The 19,780-nt window shown below is 39.0% G+C and overlaps 1 protein-coding gene across 1 annotated transcript in view; it reads left to right on the forward strand.

Moving 5' to 3' along the window:
• Positions 1 to 19,780, forward strand: part of LOC126481965 (hexokinase type 2-like) — a 179,067-nt gene that overhangs the window by 62,037 nt on the left and 97,250 nt on the right. The window contains exon 5 of the mRNA XM_050105929.1: positions 4,917 to 5,016. Within this exon, the coding sequence (XP_049961886.1) occupies positions 4,917 to 5,016 (100 nt within the window). The remainder of the gene's footprint in view (positions 1 to 4,916; positions 5,017 to 19,780) is intronic.

Raw genomic sequence — 19,780 nt, forward strand, 5'->3', positions numbered from 1 at the left:
TGCTGGCCAGGGCAGCAATTGAACATTTTCTGTATCCAGAAAGGCCCGTACAGGACCTGCAACATACGGTCTGCATTATCCTGCTGAAATGTAGGGTTTCGCAGGGATCAAATGAAGGGTAGAGCCACGGGTCGTAACACATCTGAAATGTAATGTCCACTGTTCAAAGTGCTGTCAATGCAAACAAGAGGTGACTGAGATGTGTAACCAATGGCACCCATATGGCGATGATGAATACAGGCTTCCAATGTGCATTCGCCGCGGTGTCACCAAACACGGATGTGGCCATCATGATGTAAACAGAACCTGGATTCATCCGAAAAAAGGACATTTTGCCATTCGTGCCCCCAGGTTTGTTGTTGAGTACACCATCGCAGGCACTCCTGTCTGTGATGCAGCATCAAGGGTAACCACAGCCATGGTCTCCGAGCTGATAGTCCATGCTGCTGCAAACGTCGTCAAACTGTTTGTGCAAATGGTTGTTGTCTTGCAAACATCCCCACCTGTTGACTCGGGGATCGAGACGTGGCTGCATGATCCGTTACAGCCAAGCGGATAAGATGCCTGTCATCTCGACTGCAAGTGATATGAGGCCATTGGGATCCAGCCCGGCATTCCGTATTACCCTCCTGAACCCACTGATTCCATATTCTGCTAACAGTCATTGGATCTCGACCAACGCGAGCAGCAATGTCGCGATACAATAAACCGCAATCGCGATAGGCTACAATCTGACCTTTATCAAAGGCGGAAATGTGATGGTATGCATTTCTCCTTCTTACACAAGGCACCACAACAACTTTTCACCAGGCAACGCTGGTCAACTGCTGTTTGTGTATGAGAAATCGGTTGGAAACTTTCCTCATGTCTGCATGTTGTAGGTGTCGCCACCGGCACCAACCTTGTGTGAATGCTCTGAAAAGCTAATCATTTGCATATCTCAGCATCTTCTTCCTGTCAGTTAAATTTTGCATCTGTAGCATGTCATCTTCGTGGTGTAGCAATTTTAATGGCCAGTAGTGTATGTTGCATGACAATCATTAAAACACGCTCAACACATCTGAGGTGATTTTGGACAATTGAAACCATAGGTCAAGGTTGTTTTCACATTTTTCTTTGCTGCTTGGCATTTGGCAGTTTGCCATTCCTTCTGGTAATATACAGTGCACATCGTTCATACAGGCATTTTCCATGGACAATAATTCGTCAATGACATGTCCCCTAAATTTTCTTATTTCTATTTTTGTGTGTGTGTCCCCTGGTACATGATGTGAGCATTTACTATACTTGTTCCTAAAAGCAAATGTTGTACTAACTTCCAATACCACTTCATATCCTTCCTTTTCGTTGTGGAGTATGACCTCATTTGATCACTTCTGTGAATGGCAGTTTTTCAATTATTATATGCCAGTATTGCCAAAGGTTTCTGTTTCAGAGTATGACTGTGGTGCATAGAATCTGAGCTTGATGTCATAATAGGTATGTGTTTTGTTGGTAACATCCCAACATTGCAAGTGTGGCTCCATTTTAGCACCACAGTACCATTGTCATCTTCATGTGCTAGCATTTCATCTCTCTTCCATGGTTACAACATTAAAAACTTGTGGCATAAACTTTTTGTTGTACCGTACTGTTTCAACAACATGCATTTTAAATTTAAGGTATTTGATTGTGAATTCATGTCTCATACAAAAGTGCAAGTTCAATATAGACATTTTTAGCCATACTAAATTTCTTTCTTAGATTGGTATATCATCCAGAATATACTCCTGCAGGCCATGTATACCCTTCAGTGGAGCACAGTTTGAAAAATTTTATACCATACTTATGTGATTTCATTGGTATGTATTGTCTGAACCTTAGTTGTGTAGTCTCGTTGACTACAGCATTTGTGCCTGGTGAAAATATTTTTTTATAGTTATCAGTCAATATATTTAGAAATGGTAAAAATTTTCCAAGACTGCTACTCTCATCCATCATTTTATTATTTGCAAAATGCAGAAGTGCTGTTCGAGAGTAGACTGGTACGGAACGAGTATGAAAGTGATTCAATTAACCCCCTGCCAGACTCTTAAATGTGAATTGCAGAATAGTTATGTAGATGTGGATATAGATGTAAACATAAATTACTAAATTACTTTAAATTGTCTTAAGTAAATTTAATATGCATCAAAGCAAGAAACATGAACACAAAATTCTAGTAAACACAATAAAAATATGATATAAGGAGTACTCACATTGTCAAAGTTATCACACAAATCAGTTTCTGTGACTGTCTTTGTCATGGACAGGAGTACAGCATATCACAATTGGAATGTGTATCACCTACGCATATGAAGATCTGGAATCAGAAACTGCAGTAAATGGTTTTCCTGATCTAGCAGTTACATTTCAACATGTCAGTCAGTTAGCAAAGTTGTTTTTGTTGCCAAATTATTAGATGAAGCTCTGTATTGTTTGTATCTTCGTGATTAAATGCTGGACTTTGGTTTTAAAAGTCTGGGCTTTGAGACTAATTTTATTTATTTATTTATTTATTTATTTTCGTTTATCACTTCTTTTGCCTCTGGCAATGCTTCTTACTGTACAGAATGCTGAACTGCAGCATGGATCTGAGTTCTCATTAAGTTTTTGGTCCCCATATACCTGGTTGGGTAACTCTGTTCGAAGGTCTGACGAAGACAAGGGTATACTGCCTCCTGTATACTACCATGCTCGGTAAATTAATGTGGTGGTCAGCTCACCTTTGGATTGATGACTGCTCTATCTAAACTGATTATGCAAATTTCATCCCCACAGGAATCTAAGCCATGGTCAATGATCAGTAATGTGTCAAACAATGGAAAATCCAGGATGGAATGTAACAATATTATGAAAAGGAAAGTTGCTACTCACCATATAGCGGAGATGCTGAGTTGCAGATAAGCACAACAAAAAGACTCACAAAAAGCTTTTGGCCATTAAGACCTTTGACCTGTAATATGTGTGCTTTTATCATGCTTAATATACTTCTGAAACTATGATGTAACACCACTGTTGTCTACCATTTGTATTTGCTTTCAGATCAGCCATGGCACTTAATGGACAATGCCACATGGCTGAGACTTATCATCTGCTGAATGATGTATTCTTTATAATATTTGTTATAAGGATATCTATGACAACACTATCTTTTGAAACTACACCACTTGAATACACCATATGCTGTTTTCCTAGCATGCTGGGCCAATGTTGTGGACGCCTCCTATGTTACAGAGCCTTAAGTGCTGCAAATTATATTGTTTCTTGCCATTTACTTTACACATATCTGACTATTTTGAAGTTTTTCGATTATAGAGAAGTTTCTAGAAATCTGAGAAGTTCCTTCTGCTTATTTTTCTGCATGTTTACAGCATAAGACCTTCAATAATAAATAGTGTGAGTCACTGATGTGCAGGAACATCTGAGGTTGAAGAGTGACAATCTTGTTGCTAGCTGTCTTTTGTGGTGTTACCAAGCACGCCTCATGTTAATTCATATCATCAGTGAACATTGTCAGGTGATCTGTGTTATACAACATATTTAATTTGTGAGCTGGATTCATTTTCTGAACTAGGATCAAACTTTTATCTGCAGTCAGCAACAATTACATGACCGGCCCTAAAAGTAATATATAAGTTTTGCTATTTGCGTAACAAAATAACTAAAGATCACATAAGTAGAGAGGATACAAACTGCAGATGGCAGTGCAAGAAACATATTTCTTAAAAAGAGAGATTTGTTAATTAAGAACACAAACTCAATCTTGGGAAGCCTTTTCCAAAGGCATTTATGTGTTTAGCCTTATACTGAAGTGACACTGTATTACAGTTCATACAAGAAGAGGTTAGGGGAATACAATGTGGTGCTACTGAATGATGTTTGAAGATTAGGTGAGTGGACAGAATAACCAGTAAAAAAATACTGAATCAAATTGGGTAGAAAGAAATGTATGGCAAAACCTGACCAATAGAAGAGATCAGCTGACAGTACAGATCCTGGGTCGTAGAGAAATCTTCATTTTGGCAGTGTTGGCATGTGTGTGGGGAGGTGGAGGGGATGGAGAAATCGTAGAGATGAAGAGGCTTGCATAGGATCAACTAGTGAGGAGAATTGCATCAAACTGGTCATTGAACTGACACTGTATATCGATGTTATTCCTAATAAATAATCTTTTTGATACTGTTTCAGAATGATCATTATTCCATTACTATCAGTTTATTGCTACTATTACTACTGACCCAATTCTGAATCATAACTTTGTTATTTATTATATCCTGTAACAAGTTGTAAAGATCTTGTAAACATGACATATTACATAAAGATAGACAATAGATCTAAAGATGGCAGTAAAAAAAAAAAATGTTGTTACAGCACTGCTTGATGTGATGCTTGTCTTGGTGGAAGATAATAATAGTTAAAATTTTACATGAAGCAGTTGCTAAGAAAATGTTGATACTTTCAGTGTGCCTCTCATGATATTGGTCCATAATTAAATTGAATCGTGGTGTTGGAGATTATGTAAACTTTATAACATACAAACCAAAATACCTTCATGCACAAAGAAATGGTAAAGAGTACCATACCTTTTTGACCTATCTTTTTGATTACAGTGTTAGTATTGTTCAAAAATGTAAATGCTAATTCTATATAACATGAAGAAAATCTGTCAGCCTCAGAATGAAACTTAGAGAAGCCATTTCTTTGTTTTACATGTAGAGTCTACTTTTTCTTTGCTGATGCTGCTTTCCATACTCAGTTTCAATTGCTTTGTCCTAAGTTCCAGAATATTTGAGTGGAATGTTGGGAAGACCAATAACTCTTTTAACTTGCATCACTGAGTATAAGAATGACAAGATATTTGTAATGTACTTAGACAACATTCTTTTTATGTATAGGATGTGAAGATTAACATTGCTGCAGTTCTTAATGACACTACAGGTACGCTGATGTCATGTGCATGGAAGGATCACAACACAAAAATAGGACTCATCATTGGTAAGAAATGAATTACATCACATTTTTGATACATCCTATTTGCTTTCCCACAATCCATAAGCCTATAGTTCTGTGGCATTTGTCAGTAGCAAAAACTATATAAGGTAAAAATTAAGTATTAAATTATTAAGTGTCACTGGAGCAATTGGCCATCTAATGTGACTATGAAAGAATGCAAGTCCTTCAATCTTTAAGAAGGATCTATGAGCAGATGTGTAAAGCAGTTGTCCCATATGATTAGAGTCAGTTTGTTGTTGAATTATGGCTCATGTCTCACATATATATGTGATGACTTCTTAGGAATGGGAAAAAGAATAGATTTTGCAGGTACCAGTTGTGCAAATACAAATAAAATAAAGTTTCAGACTATTTACACTCTGTTTTCTTTTAGCCAAGTTCTCATTTTAATTGCATGCTGTTTTGCAACTTTTTTATGTTAGTCCTTTCTTTTCCATTATGACTTGTTATACAATTTACTGGGGAAGACAATCACCTATTGTCCCCACTCCCAATGACTTCTTACGTTGGTTGTACATCACAACATTACTTCAAGGATTTTTATCAGTTTTTTTGTGTACCTTTACATTGTCATTTCAAATCAACTTGTTCTAAAATGCAAACAAACATAGATAATTATTGTACTTCATTTTTAGTCAGATGAAACAAAATTATAATACAGTTTCAGCCAAACAACTTTCAAAATGACAGTATTCGTTTAGGCTTCCAGCTATGTAAAATCGTTTAAAATCTATGAGCTTTTGACCAAGTACATCTTTGCCATTCTCAAGTGGTGACTGTTGATTGGTTTCTGCTGCTGTCCTTACATAGTGGTGTTACTACCTATGACATCACTGTTTCCCAGTCTAATGCCATATAAGGTTATGTTTTGTTTGCAAGACCGCTGTGCCCACTTCCAACTTACAAAGGCTGGGTGCCAAGCTGTGCTTAACTGCAAATCATCGTCTTTATTCATGGTTTTTGCAGAAATTTTTATCTTGACCATTAGTTTTATGATGCTGCCTCAAAAACCATTTGTCTATATAATAAATGTTTTGCCAAAAGCAGTTCAATATTTGTTTTCCAGAGCATCTTCTGCTATCACTAATTTCTCAGAACACCATGAGTGGAAACACCTTTCATGTTCTGTACAATGCTGTTCAACAATATGTGCAGTCTGTCCAATGTAATACTACAACCACATGGTATTTTGTATATACCTCATGTTGTGAGGTCTGCATCACCTTTCACTGTCCTAATGGGTAGTTGAATTTTTGATTGAGGCTGAAGATTGAATGGATTTTATGCCTGCTGGCTAATCTTTCTATACGGCACTGGAATGCTCATCAGTGACCCCACAGATGGTAGGGCTGTTATACAAGGATGACAGCAGCAACAATATGATAGTCACCACTTGACATTGGCCGTGGAGTACGTGGCCGAAAGCTTGTGGATTTGAAACCATTTGACGTGGCTGGAAGGTTGTCTGAAATTTGTCAGTATATATTTCTCAAAACCAAGCATTTGCAACTTACAGGATATTCACACTTCATATTTTATCATCCATAATACAGTTACTTATTTCCTTACAATCTTAATGAACCTCTTCCTTTCTTACAATATAAAAGAACCTCTTCATTTCTCAATACATAGTAATATTCTTGGCCAGTTTCAAAATTATTTCTTTCTCTTCAATTATCTCTCTAACATACACTATTAAGCCAAAGCATAATCACCACTTGCTTAATACTATGTTGGTCCTCCTTTGGAACGTAATACAGCAACAACTGTGCATGACATGGATTCTAGATGTCCTTGGTAATTTTCTGCAGGTAAATGGCACCAGATGACTATGCACAAGTCATGCAATTCCAGTAAATTATAGGACATTGGTTTGTGGGTGCAGAAGTAGCTCTCAATATGAGTTCTATAGGGTTCAGACCATGCAAATTTGTTTGCTCATATGAGTGCACTGTCAAGCCTCTCAAATCATTGTGGCATCATTCTAGCGGTGTGGCATGGAATACTTGCTGGAAGATGTCATCATTGTCAGGGCAGAAATCAACCATGAAGGGCTGCAAGTGGTCTGCAATGATGTACATGTAGTCCGCAACAGTCATGGTGCCTTCGATTCCTGTCATGTGCCCCACAGTAGCCCAGGTGATTGTCCCTGACAGCATAAGGCTACCTCCACCAGCCTGTGACCATGATGCAGTGTATGTTATAAAGCAGCCATTGCCTGTCTGACATATTTGGACGCAACCATCAACCTGGTGGTGCAAGAAACATAATACACCCGACCATGTGACATGCTTGCATTCATTCTCAGTTCAATCTTGAGTGTCCTGTGCCCACTGTGTGTCATATTTAATGATGCCACTGGGGCAACATATCCAACAATGCTCACTGAGTGGTATGTTCTGAAACATTTGCGCCTCCACCAGCATTGCACTTTGTCATCGTAAGGGAAAGCCAGCTATCTGCACAGTCTGTATGTCAACCACCTCGTCACCTGCTGATGGTTTCACTGTCCAGCAACACAGTTCCTTAGATGCTTATCACAATAGCATGTAAACAGTTAATCACAGTTGAAGAATGGAAAATCCAGGATGGAATATAACCATATTATGAAAATGATAATTGCTACTCACCATATAGTGGAGATGCTGACATGTGCAGACACAACTACACACATGACTGCAGTCTCTGGCAGTGTGACTTCAGCTGCAAGAGACTGCAGTCATACGCGTGAGTTGCATATGTGTGTGTGTGTGTGTGTGTGTGTGTGTGTGTGTGTGTGTGTGTGTGTGTGTGTGCGCCTGTTGTCTATTTTTAACATGACCTTGCTGGCCTAAAGCTTATTTTGTGAGTCTTTTTGTTGTGCCTATCTGTAACTCAGCATCTCTGCTATATGGTCAGTAGCAACTACCCTCTGCTATATGGTGAGTAGCAACTGCTCTTTTCATAGTACTGTTAATCACATTTGCCATTTCCTAAATGCTTATTCCCAGGCAATTTGCTATAACAATCTGCTCTGTGTTAAAGTTGCTTCTGTCATAGCTTTCCCAATCTGTGGCAGCTATCACTGCTAGAATCATTACTCATCCATCTCTGCTGCTTTTATATCCTTTTCTTGCCACGTCACATGCCTAAAACACCACCAGGTGTCATTCACTGTCAGAGTGGATAGTGATTATAATGTTTTGGCTCATCAGTGTATGTTATAACACTGGAAGCTCATGCCCTAACTGCAAGGAGTCCATTTGACTGCAGTGTGCAAAAGAGAGGGCAAATAAATTTTGCACAACTTATTGAAAGTTTTTGAAGATGATCAGCAATACTTCCCCTAATGACACAGTCACTAGCACTTCTTGCACAGTCACGAAGCTATTAAATGTGCAAAGTTACAGTGTGGTGCAGGCTTGATGCTTTTCCATAGGCCTTGCACTGCGCTATAATATAACTAACAGCCATATTCCCTTAGCTATGTGGCGGGGCCAGGAGCCTGTAAGTAGCATTTGCTAAGTGCTCATGTGATGAAAGCTAGTGAGGCTGTACCATATGGATAGCAATTATAGATAATGGGTGCCACTCACTGAGTTTCACCACATGGATGCAGTGCTCCAGTGTGCGTTATAGATAGAATTCATACCCAGGATTTGAAAAAGACAAGCAAATATTGTAAACAATTTCCAACAAGATATTTTTTCACTCATTTATAGCTGACTGATATGGCATGCAAAGAAACATGCAACAGAAAATAGTATTTACACTAGCTTTTGAGCTCTTGCTCTTTCTCTGGCCAAAGTATACATCTTCATAGATACAACCATGCGGACACCCAAATGCACTCTCCTGGGCTATGCAGACACCCAAATGCACACACCCATCACTGTGGGCATAATGTGAACTCTAAAAATAGCAAGTAAGTGCAGATTTATGACTTGTGAGGTTTAACTCCTTAACATAATGATTTTTGTGAATTATGTTCAAAAAAATAATTTTTTTTATTAATGAAAAACATCCTATAATGAATAGCATTAGATACAAACATATAAAGATAGCTTTTAATGCTCAAAGTAGTGAGTTACGAAACTTTGGAGATCAACAATGATAAAATCCCAAGTATACTTGTGCACTGGACTTTATCTAAAATATCCTGAAACTTGAAGTCATTTTTTTTAGCTTCTATGTAGCTATGAAGTCTAATCATATATTAAACAATGGTTTCTGTGAGCCTAAATCTTGGGGAGCTGGCTGGAGCACAGCAGATGTATTTGTCTCATATCACTGGCAAGCACTTGTCACTCATCGGAAAACTGTTGTCACTTTCTGTCTCTAATGAAGTAACATCACATTTTTTGTTATTTTCTGAGCCATTAAATGCAATGTCGAATGCAGGTGCACAATAGCCATCCTTTTTCGAAGGCATTGTCTAAACAACTATACAAGAGAGAGGCTGAAACCGCATGTTTTGTTGTTGAGTATCCAAAGATGCACACAGTAATGATGGTATCTAACAGCAACCAATTCAACCAAATCATGACAGCCAGGCTAAAACTGTAGAACCAGATGCTCTCTAGTGGCTGAATACCTAACTATCAGTGCAGAAACGGATATAAGCAGGGTTTTATTTTTTTGAAGGTCTGTTCTTAATTTGCTCTAGTATACTCAGGATTTTAAGTTTCTGTCAAAACATCAAAACTGAGATAACTTGAGGTTTCATGATAAGGGATTAAATGCAAACAAATGTGTAGTGATTGCAAATTTCATTTAGCCCCTGAGTGGAGGATGCTGGGAGTGGAAGCTTGTGATCAGCTCATAGCACCTTGGCTGCTGAGACAAGTCCAGCCTACTTTTTCCAGAGCAGCCAGCTTAATGTAATGGATTAATGTGTCAAAAGAGTGACACAAAAGTTGATGGAGAATCACTAGATTTAGCAGATATAGCCTCTTCACTCAGTTTTGTAAATAAAATTAACAATCATTATGTGCAACAACACACATGGATCAAGACAATTGGCATTTATTGTTACAGCACACAATACCTTCACGTAACTAAGATCAGCAATGGGCGTAAATGTTCTAGGTTGGCAAAAAATCAACAAACACAAATATGGTGATCATGTTGTGGTAGAAAAAAGTTATCTGATTGAAGAGAATGGTAAACTATCTCATAGAAACCAGCAAGGCATGTGCAATACTTCTTATGAATATGTGGAAATATTGATACAACCAGAACAGCACAAATCTGAAGGCACAAATATAAAGGATAGAGCAAAGATGCTCCCCTGTGAGTCAAACAAACTTGTGACTGTCTGTGCTGCCTTTTTCCTTAATGTGTTCAATATTTGCTATTAGTCTTTTTCTGGTATATCTCCCACACATTTTAGCAATATTCTGAAAAATGATGCACATGCGTTTTGTGAGCTGTATCCTTTGTGAACTGGCAGCATTTGCCATATATCCTGCCAATGTCCCAATGAACCAAAGTCTACCACCTGCTTTATCTATGACTGAGCCTATTTAATCGTTCCATTTTATATACCTGCAACTGGGTATATCCAGGTATTTCATAAGTCAGTTTATTCCAGTTGTGACCCACTGATGTTTCAGTCATAGGCTACAATTTTTCTGAATTTTCCGAACTGCACAGTTTTACACTTCTGTACATTTAAAGCAAGTTTTCAGACTTTGCACTAATTTGAAATCTCATCAGAATCTGACTGTTTATTGGGGCAACATTTTTCAGATAGTACTTCATTATAGGTAAAGGAATCACCTGCTAGAACTGTCTACATTAGAGCATTCATGCAGAGCCACAGTTTATGGATTTGTGTATATTTCTTCATGTTAACATTCAGTACACAAGTGCATTTACTAGCATTGCCTGTAAATGTTTGAACCAATAAATATGCCTTTCGAATGGAGAAATTTTACTGTTACTGCATCAGGTAAATATTAGAGAGATTGGAAAGTAATTTTGTTTACTTACGTTAAATTCAAACCTATAAATTGTTAAATAATTTTTTTAATCAGTGATGTAATCAGCCTCATTATCAACAATCTTTTGCGATCTAGTGTGGGAATTTTTGATGCTGGATTGTTAAAAATAAATTAGTTTTTGAGCAAAATATCTGGAGATGACATTTTGGACATCATTCTCCTTGTTGAATTTATCACTTAGAAATTGTTGCAGTGATCATGTTGTTGTTGTTGTGGTCTTCAGTCTTGTGACTGGTTTGATGCAGCTCTCCATGCTACTCTGTCCTGTGCAAGCTTCTTCATCTCCCAGTACGTACTGCAGCCTACATCCTTCTGGATCTGCTTAGTGTATTCATCTCTTGGTCTCCCTCTGCGATTTTTACCCTCCACGCTGCCCTCCAATACTAAATTGGTGATCCCTCAATGCCTCAGAACATGTCCTACTAACCGATCCCTTCTTCTAGTCAAGTTGTGCCACAAACACCTCTTCTCCCCAATCCTATTCAGCACTTCCTCGTTAGTTATGTGATCTACCCATCTAATCATCAGCATTCTTCTGTAGCACCACATTTCGAAAGCTTCTATTCTCTTCTTGTCCAAACTATTTATTGTCCATGTTTCACTTCCATACATGGCTACACTCCATACAAATACTTTCAGAAACGACTTCCTGACACTTAAATCTATACTCGATGTTAACAAATTTCTCTTCTTCAGAAACGCTTTCCTTGCCATTGCCAGTCTACATTTTATATCCTCTCTACTTCAACCATCATCAGTTATTTTGCTCCCCAAATAGCAAAACTCCTTTACTACATTAAGTGTCTCATTTCCTAATCTAATTCTCTCAGCATCACCCGACTTAATTTGGCTACATTCCATTAGCCTCGTTTAGCTTTTCGTGATGTTCATCTGATATCCTCCTTTCAAGGCACTGTCCATTCCATTTAACTGCTCTTCCAAGTCCTTAGCTGTCTCTGACAGAATTACAATGTCATCGGCAAACCTTAAAGTTTTTATTTCTTCTCCATGGATTTTAATACCTACTCCAAATTTTTCTTTTGTTTTCTTTACTGCTTGCTCAATATACAGATTGAACAACATCGGGGAGAGGCTACAACCCTGTCTCACTCACTTCCCAACCACTGCTTCCCTTTCATGCCCCTCGACTCTTATAACTGCCATCTGGTTTCTGTACAAATTGTAAATAGCCTTTTGCTCCCTGTATTTTACCCCTGCCACCTTCAGAATTTGAAAGTGACTATTCCAGTCAACATTGTCAAAAGCTTTCTCTAAGTCTACAAATGCTAGTAATGTAGGTTTACCTTTTCTTACTCTAGCTTCTAAAATAAGTCGTAGGGTCAGTATTGCCTCACATGTTCCCATATTTCTACAAAATTCAAACTGATCTTCCCCGAGGTCGGCTTCTACCAGTTTTTCCATTCGTCTGTAAAGAATTCACGTTAGTATTTTGCAGCTGTGACTTATCAAACTGATAGTTCAGTAATTTTCACATCTGTCAACGCCTGCTTTCTTTGGGATTGAGCATAATAAATGGAAATCTGGTGGTGCAGTATTGGGCAAGTACAGTGAGGCTATTATTTTCACTCCAATTCATAATTTTTTTTCCAGAGTTCCACTTACTCATTGCATTCTAACATTATCATGTTAAAGGATAATATTTTTTCTTCATTGATAACTGCTGGGCACTTATCAATTAAAGATTGATTTACTCAATCCAGTTGTTCACAGTAAAGGTGTGCATTCACAGTTTGTCCAAGTATCAGAACTTTAAAATGAATGACCCCACAAATGCTCCATCAAATGCACAAAATTGCCTTCTGGAGTGTAAACCTGGCTTTTCTGTACTTGGGATTTATTTCGAGAGACCTACTGCATTATGCAGCTTGGATTATCACAGGGAGACTCATTTGTCATCTCCAGTGATCAAGGAATAAAAATAGAGCCTTGTCTATTGTGCCTCTGAAGCAATAAGTTGCATGTGATGGATTGGTTAGCTTTGTTCGTCTTTACCAATCTGCTACAGATGTTCTTGGATGGTCGACCAAGGTTGATTAAAAGTGTTTGACAGTTCCTCAATTGTCTAATGTGAATTTGCTGCAACTTCCACCCTTAATATGTCATTCTCTAATGTTGTTAGTCTTCCTTGTTTATGTCAGTTGGAAAAATCAAAATGATTGATTTGAGCTTATAAAACCAACTTTGGCACTTAAAAACATTTAATGCACTTGGATAAACATTGCAATGGATGAGATTTGAAAAATTGACAGCTTAAAGTTGGAAGACAGGATAATATGCAAGACAGAGATTACTGACAAAACATCATGCACGAGTTAATAAGAGCAGAAAGCTGAATGCATTGTATGTGGTAGAGGTGGGGGGATTAGGCAGGTCAGAAAATAAAAGATTTAGAAAACTAAAAGGGAGTGGAGGAAGGAATAGTTACTGAGAAGAAATGCTGAGACCAAAGAAACTGACATAAATTAAGGCCAGGTGAGTGGCGAGCAGCAATGACATGTAACACCAGTTCCAATCTGCAGGATTCTGAGGAATTGGCATCTGGGGGAAGAATCCAGATGGCATGCATGGTGAAACAAGCACTGAAGTCACTGTCATGTCGTAAAGCATGCTCTGCAACAGGATATTGTGTGTTGCCAATATACACCCTCTGCCTGTGTCCATGCATCCTAGCTGATAACTTGGTGGTAGTCATGCCAATGTAAAAGGCCATAAAGTGTTTACATAACAGCTGAGACACACTGTTTCATTTCACAGGTGCTCTTCTTTTGATAGTACATGATTTGCCAGTTACAAGGGTGTATAGACAATGGTAGGAGGGTTCATAGGGCAAGTCTTAGAGTGGGGATGGTCACAGAGGTAGAAGCCATGACGTAGAGGAATGAGTGCAGAAGCAGCATACGTTATGACAAGGATATTGTGGAGACCGGGAGAGCAACAAAAAGTTATTCTAGGTATGATGGGCAAAATATTGGACAGAATGGACCTCATTTCAGGGCATGATTTTAGGAAGTCATAGCCTTGTTGAAGCAGCTGATTAATATGTTCAATACCAGGATAATATTGAATGACAAAATGTGTACTCCTAGTAGTTTTTTAGAGGAATCAGCAGTACTAGAACTGGGTGTGATGGCATGGGAAATCTGCTTTTGAACTAGGCTGGGGGCATAATTATGTCTACCGAAGGCTGAGGTGAGAATGGTAGTGCACTTCTGTGAAGAGTCTGGATCTGGCCAAATAAATTTGCCTCAAATGCCAAGGCTATATGGGAGGGAATGTTTGACACGGAAAGGATGGCAGCTGTCAAAATGTAAGTACTGTTGTTTGTTGGTAGGTTTAATGTGGACAGAAGTGATGTGTAGCTGGCTTTCGATGAGGACGAGATCAACATCAAAGAAAGTGGGATAGGAAATGCAATTCGGAGAAGGTATTCAGAGATTCCAGGAATTTTAGCAGGTCAGCCTCACCGTAAGTCCATACGGTAAAGATGTCATCAATGTATGTAAACCAAAACAGGGTCTGAAGACTTTTGGATCTCAGGAAAGCCCCCCCCCCCCCCCCCCTCCAAGCAACACATGGAAAGGTTGGTGTAGGAAGAAGCCATCCTGGTTCCCATGGCCATACCCATGATCTGTTTGTATATCTTCCCCTCAAAGGTTAAGTAGTCATTGGTAAGTACAAAGTTGATTAAGGTGAGCAGGAATAACATCATAAATCTGGAATTAGTTGGGTGCAAATTGAGGAAATGCTAAGCAGCTGACAGACCATTTACATGAGGCATTTGTATAGAGGGAGGTGGCATCAGTGGTGGCAAGCAATGTGTGTGTTGAGAGTGGGACGTGCACAGATTTTAGATGATCTGGGAAATTCTTGGTATCTTTAGTAAAGGAGGGAAGTCTTTGTGCTATAGGTTGCAGGTGTTGGTCAATTAAGGCGGATGTATGTTTGGTGGGAAGATATGTGGAGAGTGGGGAAGAAAATTGCTATCAAATTTGCAAATAAATCATCAAAAGATAATTGCGAGAAGGCTCTGTAGTGTAATGAATTGTGAGTGAAGTCTAGAAAAAATTTAGGGGCAAAATGTTGGTTAGTACAGGTGGTATGGATAAATAAATGAGCAAACTGTCACATAAAATCAGAAAAAGACAACAGACTGAACAAGATACATGACAACAAAGAATAACAGAGTATTGCATAAAAAGGAATGGTGGCAACACAGGTATATAGCAATGAAAAAAATTAATTTTTTCAAATATAATATAATCGGATAGGAAAAAAAAATCTACTTACCAAGTGGTGGCAGGAGAATACACATGTCAAAGTACTGGATTCTGCAAGCTTTTGGAGCCAATGGCTCCTGCTGCAGAAGGGCTGAAGTGGAGGGGCAACGGGTTAAGGAAAAGCATTGGTTTAGGAAATGGAGAAAGTTCAGAAAAGTTGCCCGGGATAGAGGAGACTTATCGGATGGGATGAGAAACAAAGACTGATTATATGAGATTTGAAAACCTGAGAACTTAACGTGGAAGAGAAGCTACGGTAATACACTAGACAGATAACTGCATGAGTTAATAAGAGCAGAAAGCTACATGCATTGGTTGGGCGGGAGGGGGGGGGGGGGATGCAGACAGATCAGAAAAAAGATATAGAAAACTAAAAGGGAGTGAAGAAAGGAGTAGTTACTGAGAAGAAATGCTGAGGCCAAAAAATTGACATAAATGAAGGGCAGGAGGGTGGCGAGAAGCAAGGACATGTAACACTAGTTCCCACTTGCAGAATTTTGAGAAACTGATATCTGGGGGAAGAATCCAGATGGCATGTGTGGCGAAAAGGGCATTGAAATCACTGTCGCATTGTGAAGCTTGCTCTGCAACAGGATATTATGGGCTGCCACAATGCACCCTTTGCCTATACCCATTCATTTTAACTGGTACCTTGGTGGTAGTCATGCCAAAGTAAAAGGCAAAACAAGTGTTTACATAACAGCTGATACGTGACATGTCATTTCACAGGTAGCTCTCCCTTTGATGGTATCTGATATGCCCTTTGCCAATTACAGGACTGATATAGGTGGTGGTAGGAGAGTTCACAGGCCAAGTCTTACAGTGTGAACAGTCACAGGGGTAGAAGTCATGGGGTAGGGAAATAAGTGCAGAAGGAGCATAAGACCTGACAAGAATATCACAGAGATTGGGAGGGCAATGAACAGCTATTATGGTGTGATGGCCAAAATGTTGGACAGAATGGACCTCATTTCAGGGTATGATTTTAGGAAGTCATAGTCTTGTTGAAGCAGCTGATTAATGTGTTCAAGAACGGGATAATACTGAATGACAAGAAGTGTACTAAGTTCTTCTTTGGAGGAATCAGCAGTGCTAGGATTGGATGTGATGGCCCAGGGAATCCACTTTGGAAGTATGCTGGTGGGGTATTTATGCCCTGTGAAGTCTGAGGTGAGAAAGGTGGTGTACTGCTATAAATAGTCTTGATCTCACCAAATTTGCCTTGAATGCCAAGGTATGTGGGAGGGAATGTCTGACATGGAAAGGATGGCAACTGTCAAAATGTAAATGCTGTTGACTGTTAGGAGGTTTAATGTGAACAGAAGTGTGTGGCTGACCCTCAGAGAGGATGAGATCAACATCAAGGGAAGAAGCATGGGATGTGGAATAGGTTCACATTACATTTAATTGGGAGACTGTATAGAGAGATTCCAAGAATTTTAACAGGTCTGCCTCACCATGAAACCATTTGGGGTAAATGCTGTCAATGTATTTAAACCAAACCAGGGGCAGTAAATAAGGCATACTAACATTAAAATATCTTAGTAATGACTCTGAAGTAACAATGAAGTGATAAATGACAAATGAATATCGACATGCACAGAAATGACCTTTCTGGACCTTCTAATGTGTTGTCACCACTGAGCAGTATATTTTAAATGTATTACATTGCAATGTGGTGTCAGTGCAAAGGAATGTTGAAATGGTTGAAACAATAGCAGAAAGCCTAATAATATTTAATGATAGTAGTATCCATGAGAAAATAACACTTTTATTAGACCAGACAAAAAGCCTGTTATCTGAAATACTTCTCCTCATGCCATAAACTTGAAACCTCAAACACTTAAGTGTGTATTATAACAGACAGGGAATTTCACAAAAAAAGAGAATTATAAGAACCTACAAACAACAGTGCCAATAAATAAATCAGATTGACAAAAAGTATGAATTAGAGGGGAGAGATTATTGTACACTTGAGAGCCACAGTAGAGGAATTTCTGCTATTATACAAAATAAAGATGCCACAATGAAAGGGATTTGAATCACAAAAAATCTCAGTCCAGGATACAAATGAATACTAGAGGGAACTGCAAATGATGATACACCAAAATAAAAGCAAACTTACAATAAGACGACTAAAAGATACAGCCTGTGAGGGAACCCATAAGTGAACTTTCTCAGGGCAACATTCCACATGGGCATAATCTGATACCGAGCGAGGTGGCGCAGTGGTTAGCACACTGGACTCGCATTCGGGAAGTCGACGGTTCAATCCCGTCTCCGGCCATCCTGATTTAGGTTTTCCGTGATTTCCCTAAATCGTTTCAGGCAAATGCTGGGATGGTTCCTTTGAAAGGGAACGGCCGATTTCCTTCCCAATCCTTCCCTAACCTGAGCTTGCGCTCCGTCTCTAATGACCTCGTTGTCGACGGGACGTTAAACACTAACCACCACCACCATAATCTGATGGATTTTATTTATTTATCATATATATATATATATATATATATATATATATATATATATATATATATATATATATATATATATATATATATATATATATATACCTTGGCTTGTGTCTGTATGTGTGGATGGATATGTGCGTGTGTGCGAGTGTATACCTGTCCTTTTTTCCCCCTAAGGTAAGTCTTTCCGCTCCCGGGATTGGAATGACTCCTTATCCTCTCCCTTAAAACCCACTTCCTTTCGTCTTCCCCTCCCCTTCCCTCATTCCTGATGAGGCAACAGTTTGTTGCAAAAGCTTGAATTTTGTGTATATATATATATATATATATATATATATATATATATATATATATATATATATATATATATATGAAGGAAACATTCCACGTGGGAAAAATTATATATAAAAACAAAGATGAGGTGACTTACCGAACAAAAGCACTGGCAGGTCGATAGACACACAAACAAACACAAACATACACACAAAATTCAAGCTTTCGCAACAAACTGTTGCCTCATCAGGAAAGAGGGAAGGAGAGGGGAAGACGAAAGGAAGTGGGTTTTAAAGGAGAGGGTAAGGAGTCATTCCAATCCCGGGAGCGGAAAGACTTACCTTAGGGGGAAAAAAGGACAGGTATACACTCGCACACACGCACATATCCATCCACACATACAGACACAAGCAGACATATTTAAAGACAAAGAGTTTGGGCAGAGATGTCAGTCGAGGCAGAAGTGTAGAGGCAAAGAAGTTGTTGAAAGACAGGTGAGGTATGAGTGGCGGCAACTTGAAATTAGCGGAGATTGAGGCCTGGCGGATGACGAGAAGAGAGGATATACTGAAGGGCAAGTTCCCATCTCCGGAGTTCGGATAGGTTGGTGTTGGTGGGAAGTATCCAGATAACCCGGACGGTGTAACACTGTGCCAAGATGTGCTGGCCGTGCACCAAGGCATGTTTAGCCACAGGGTGATCCTCATTACCAACAAACACTGTCTGCCTGTGTCCATTCATGCGAATGGACAGTTTGAACCAGCAACAAACTGTCCATTCACATGAATGGACACAGGCAGACAGTGTTTGTTGGTAATGAGGATCACCCTGTGGCTAAACATGCCTTGGTGCACGGCCAGCACATCTTGGCACAGTGTTACACCGTCCGGGTTATCTGGATACTTCCCACCAACACCAACCTATCCGAACTCCGGAGATGGGAACTTGCCCTTCAGTATATCCTCTCTTCTCGTCATCCGCCAGGCCTCAATCTCCGCTAATTTCAAGTTGCCGCCACTCATACCTCACCTGTCTTTCAACAACTTCTTTGCCTCTACACTTCTGCCTCGACTGACATCTCTGCCCAAACTCTTTGTCTTTAAATATGTCTGCTTGTGTCTGTATGTGTGGATGGATATGTGCGTGTGTGCGAGTGTATACCTGTCCTTTTTTCCCCCTAAGGTAAGTCTTTCCGCTCCCGGGATTGGAATGACTCCTTACCCTCTCCTTTAAAACCCACTTCCTTTCGTCTTCCCCTTTCCTTCCCTCTTTCCTGATGAGGCAACAGTTTGTTGCGAAAGCTTGAATTTTGTGTGTATGTTTGTGTTTGTTTGTGTGTCTATCGACCTGCCAGTGCTTTTGTTCGGTAAGTCACCTCATCTTTGTTTTTTTATATATATATATATATATATATATATATATATATATATATATATATATATATATATATATATACAAAGATTACAAAACTACTACACATCATAATTTAAGCACAGCTTTCCAGCAAAAAATAACACAAATAACAACAGCTATAACTGGATCTAAAGGTCTTTTATGTATTTTATAACATGACTCGTCACTGGGGAGAAATCTTCAAAATGATGCTTGTAGGCACATGCGGGTCGTGTTGATACATCATGAATCTCACGGAAAACTTGTGTGACAATGTGGAGATAATAATAAAAAATAGAAAATACAGAAAAATATAGAGCAATGTTTCATA

The sequence above is a fragment of the Schistocerca serialis genome, chromosome 5 (assembly GCF_023864345.2).
Source record: "Schistocerca serialis cubense isolate TAMUIC-IGC-003099 chromosome 5, iqSchSeri2.2, whole genome shotgun sequence".
Classification (NCBI taxonomy): Eukaryota; Metazoa; Arthropoda; class Insecta; order Orthoptera; family Acrididae; genus Schistocerca; species Schistocerca serialis.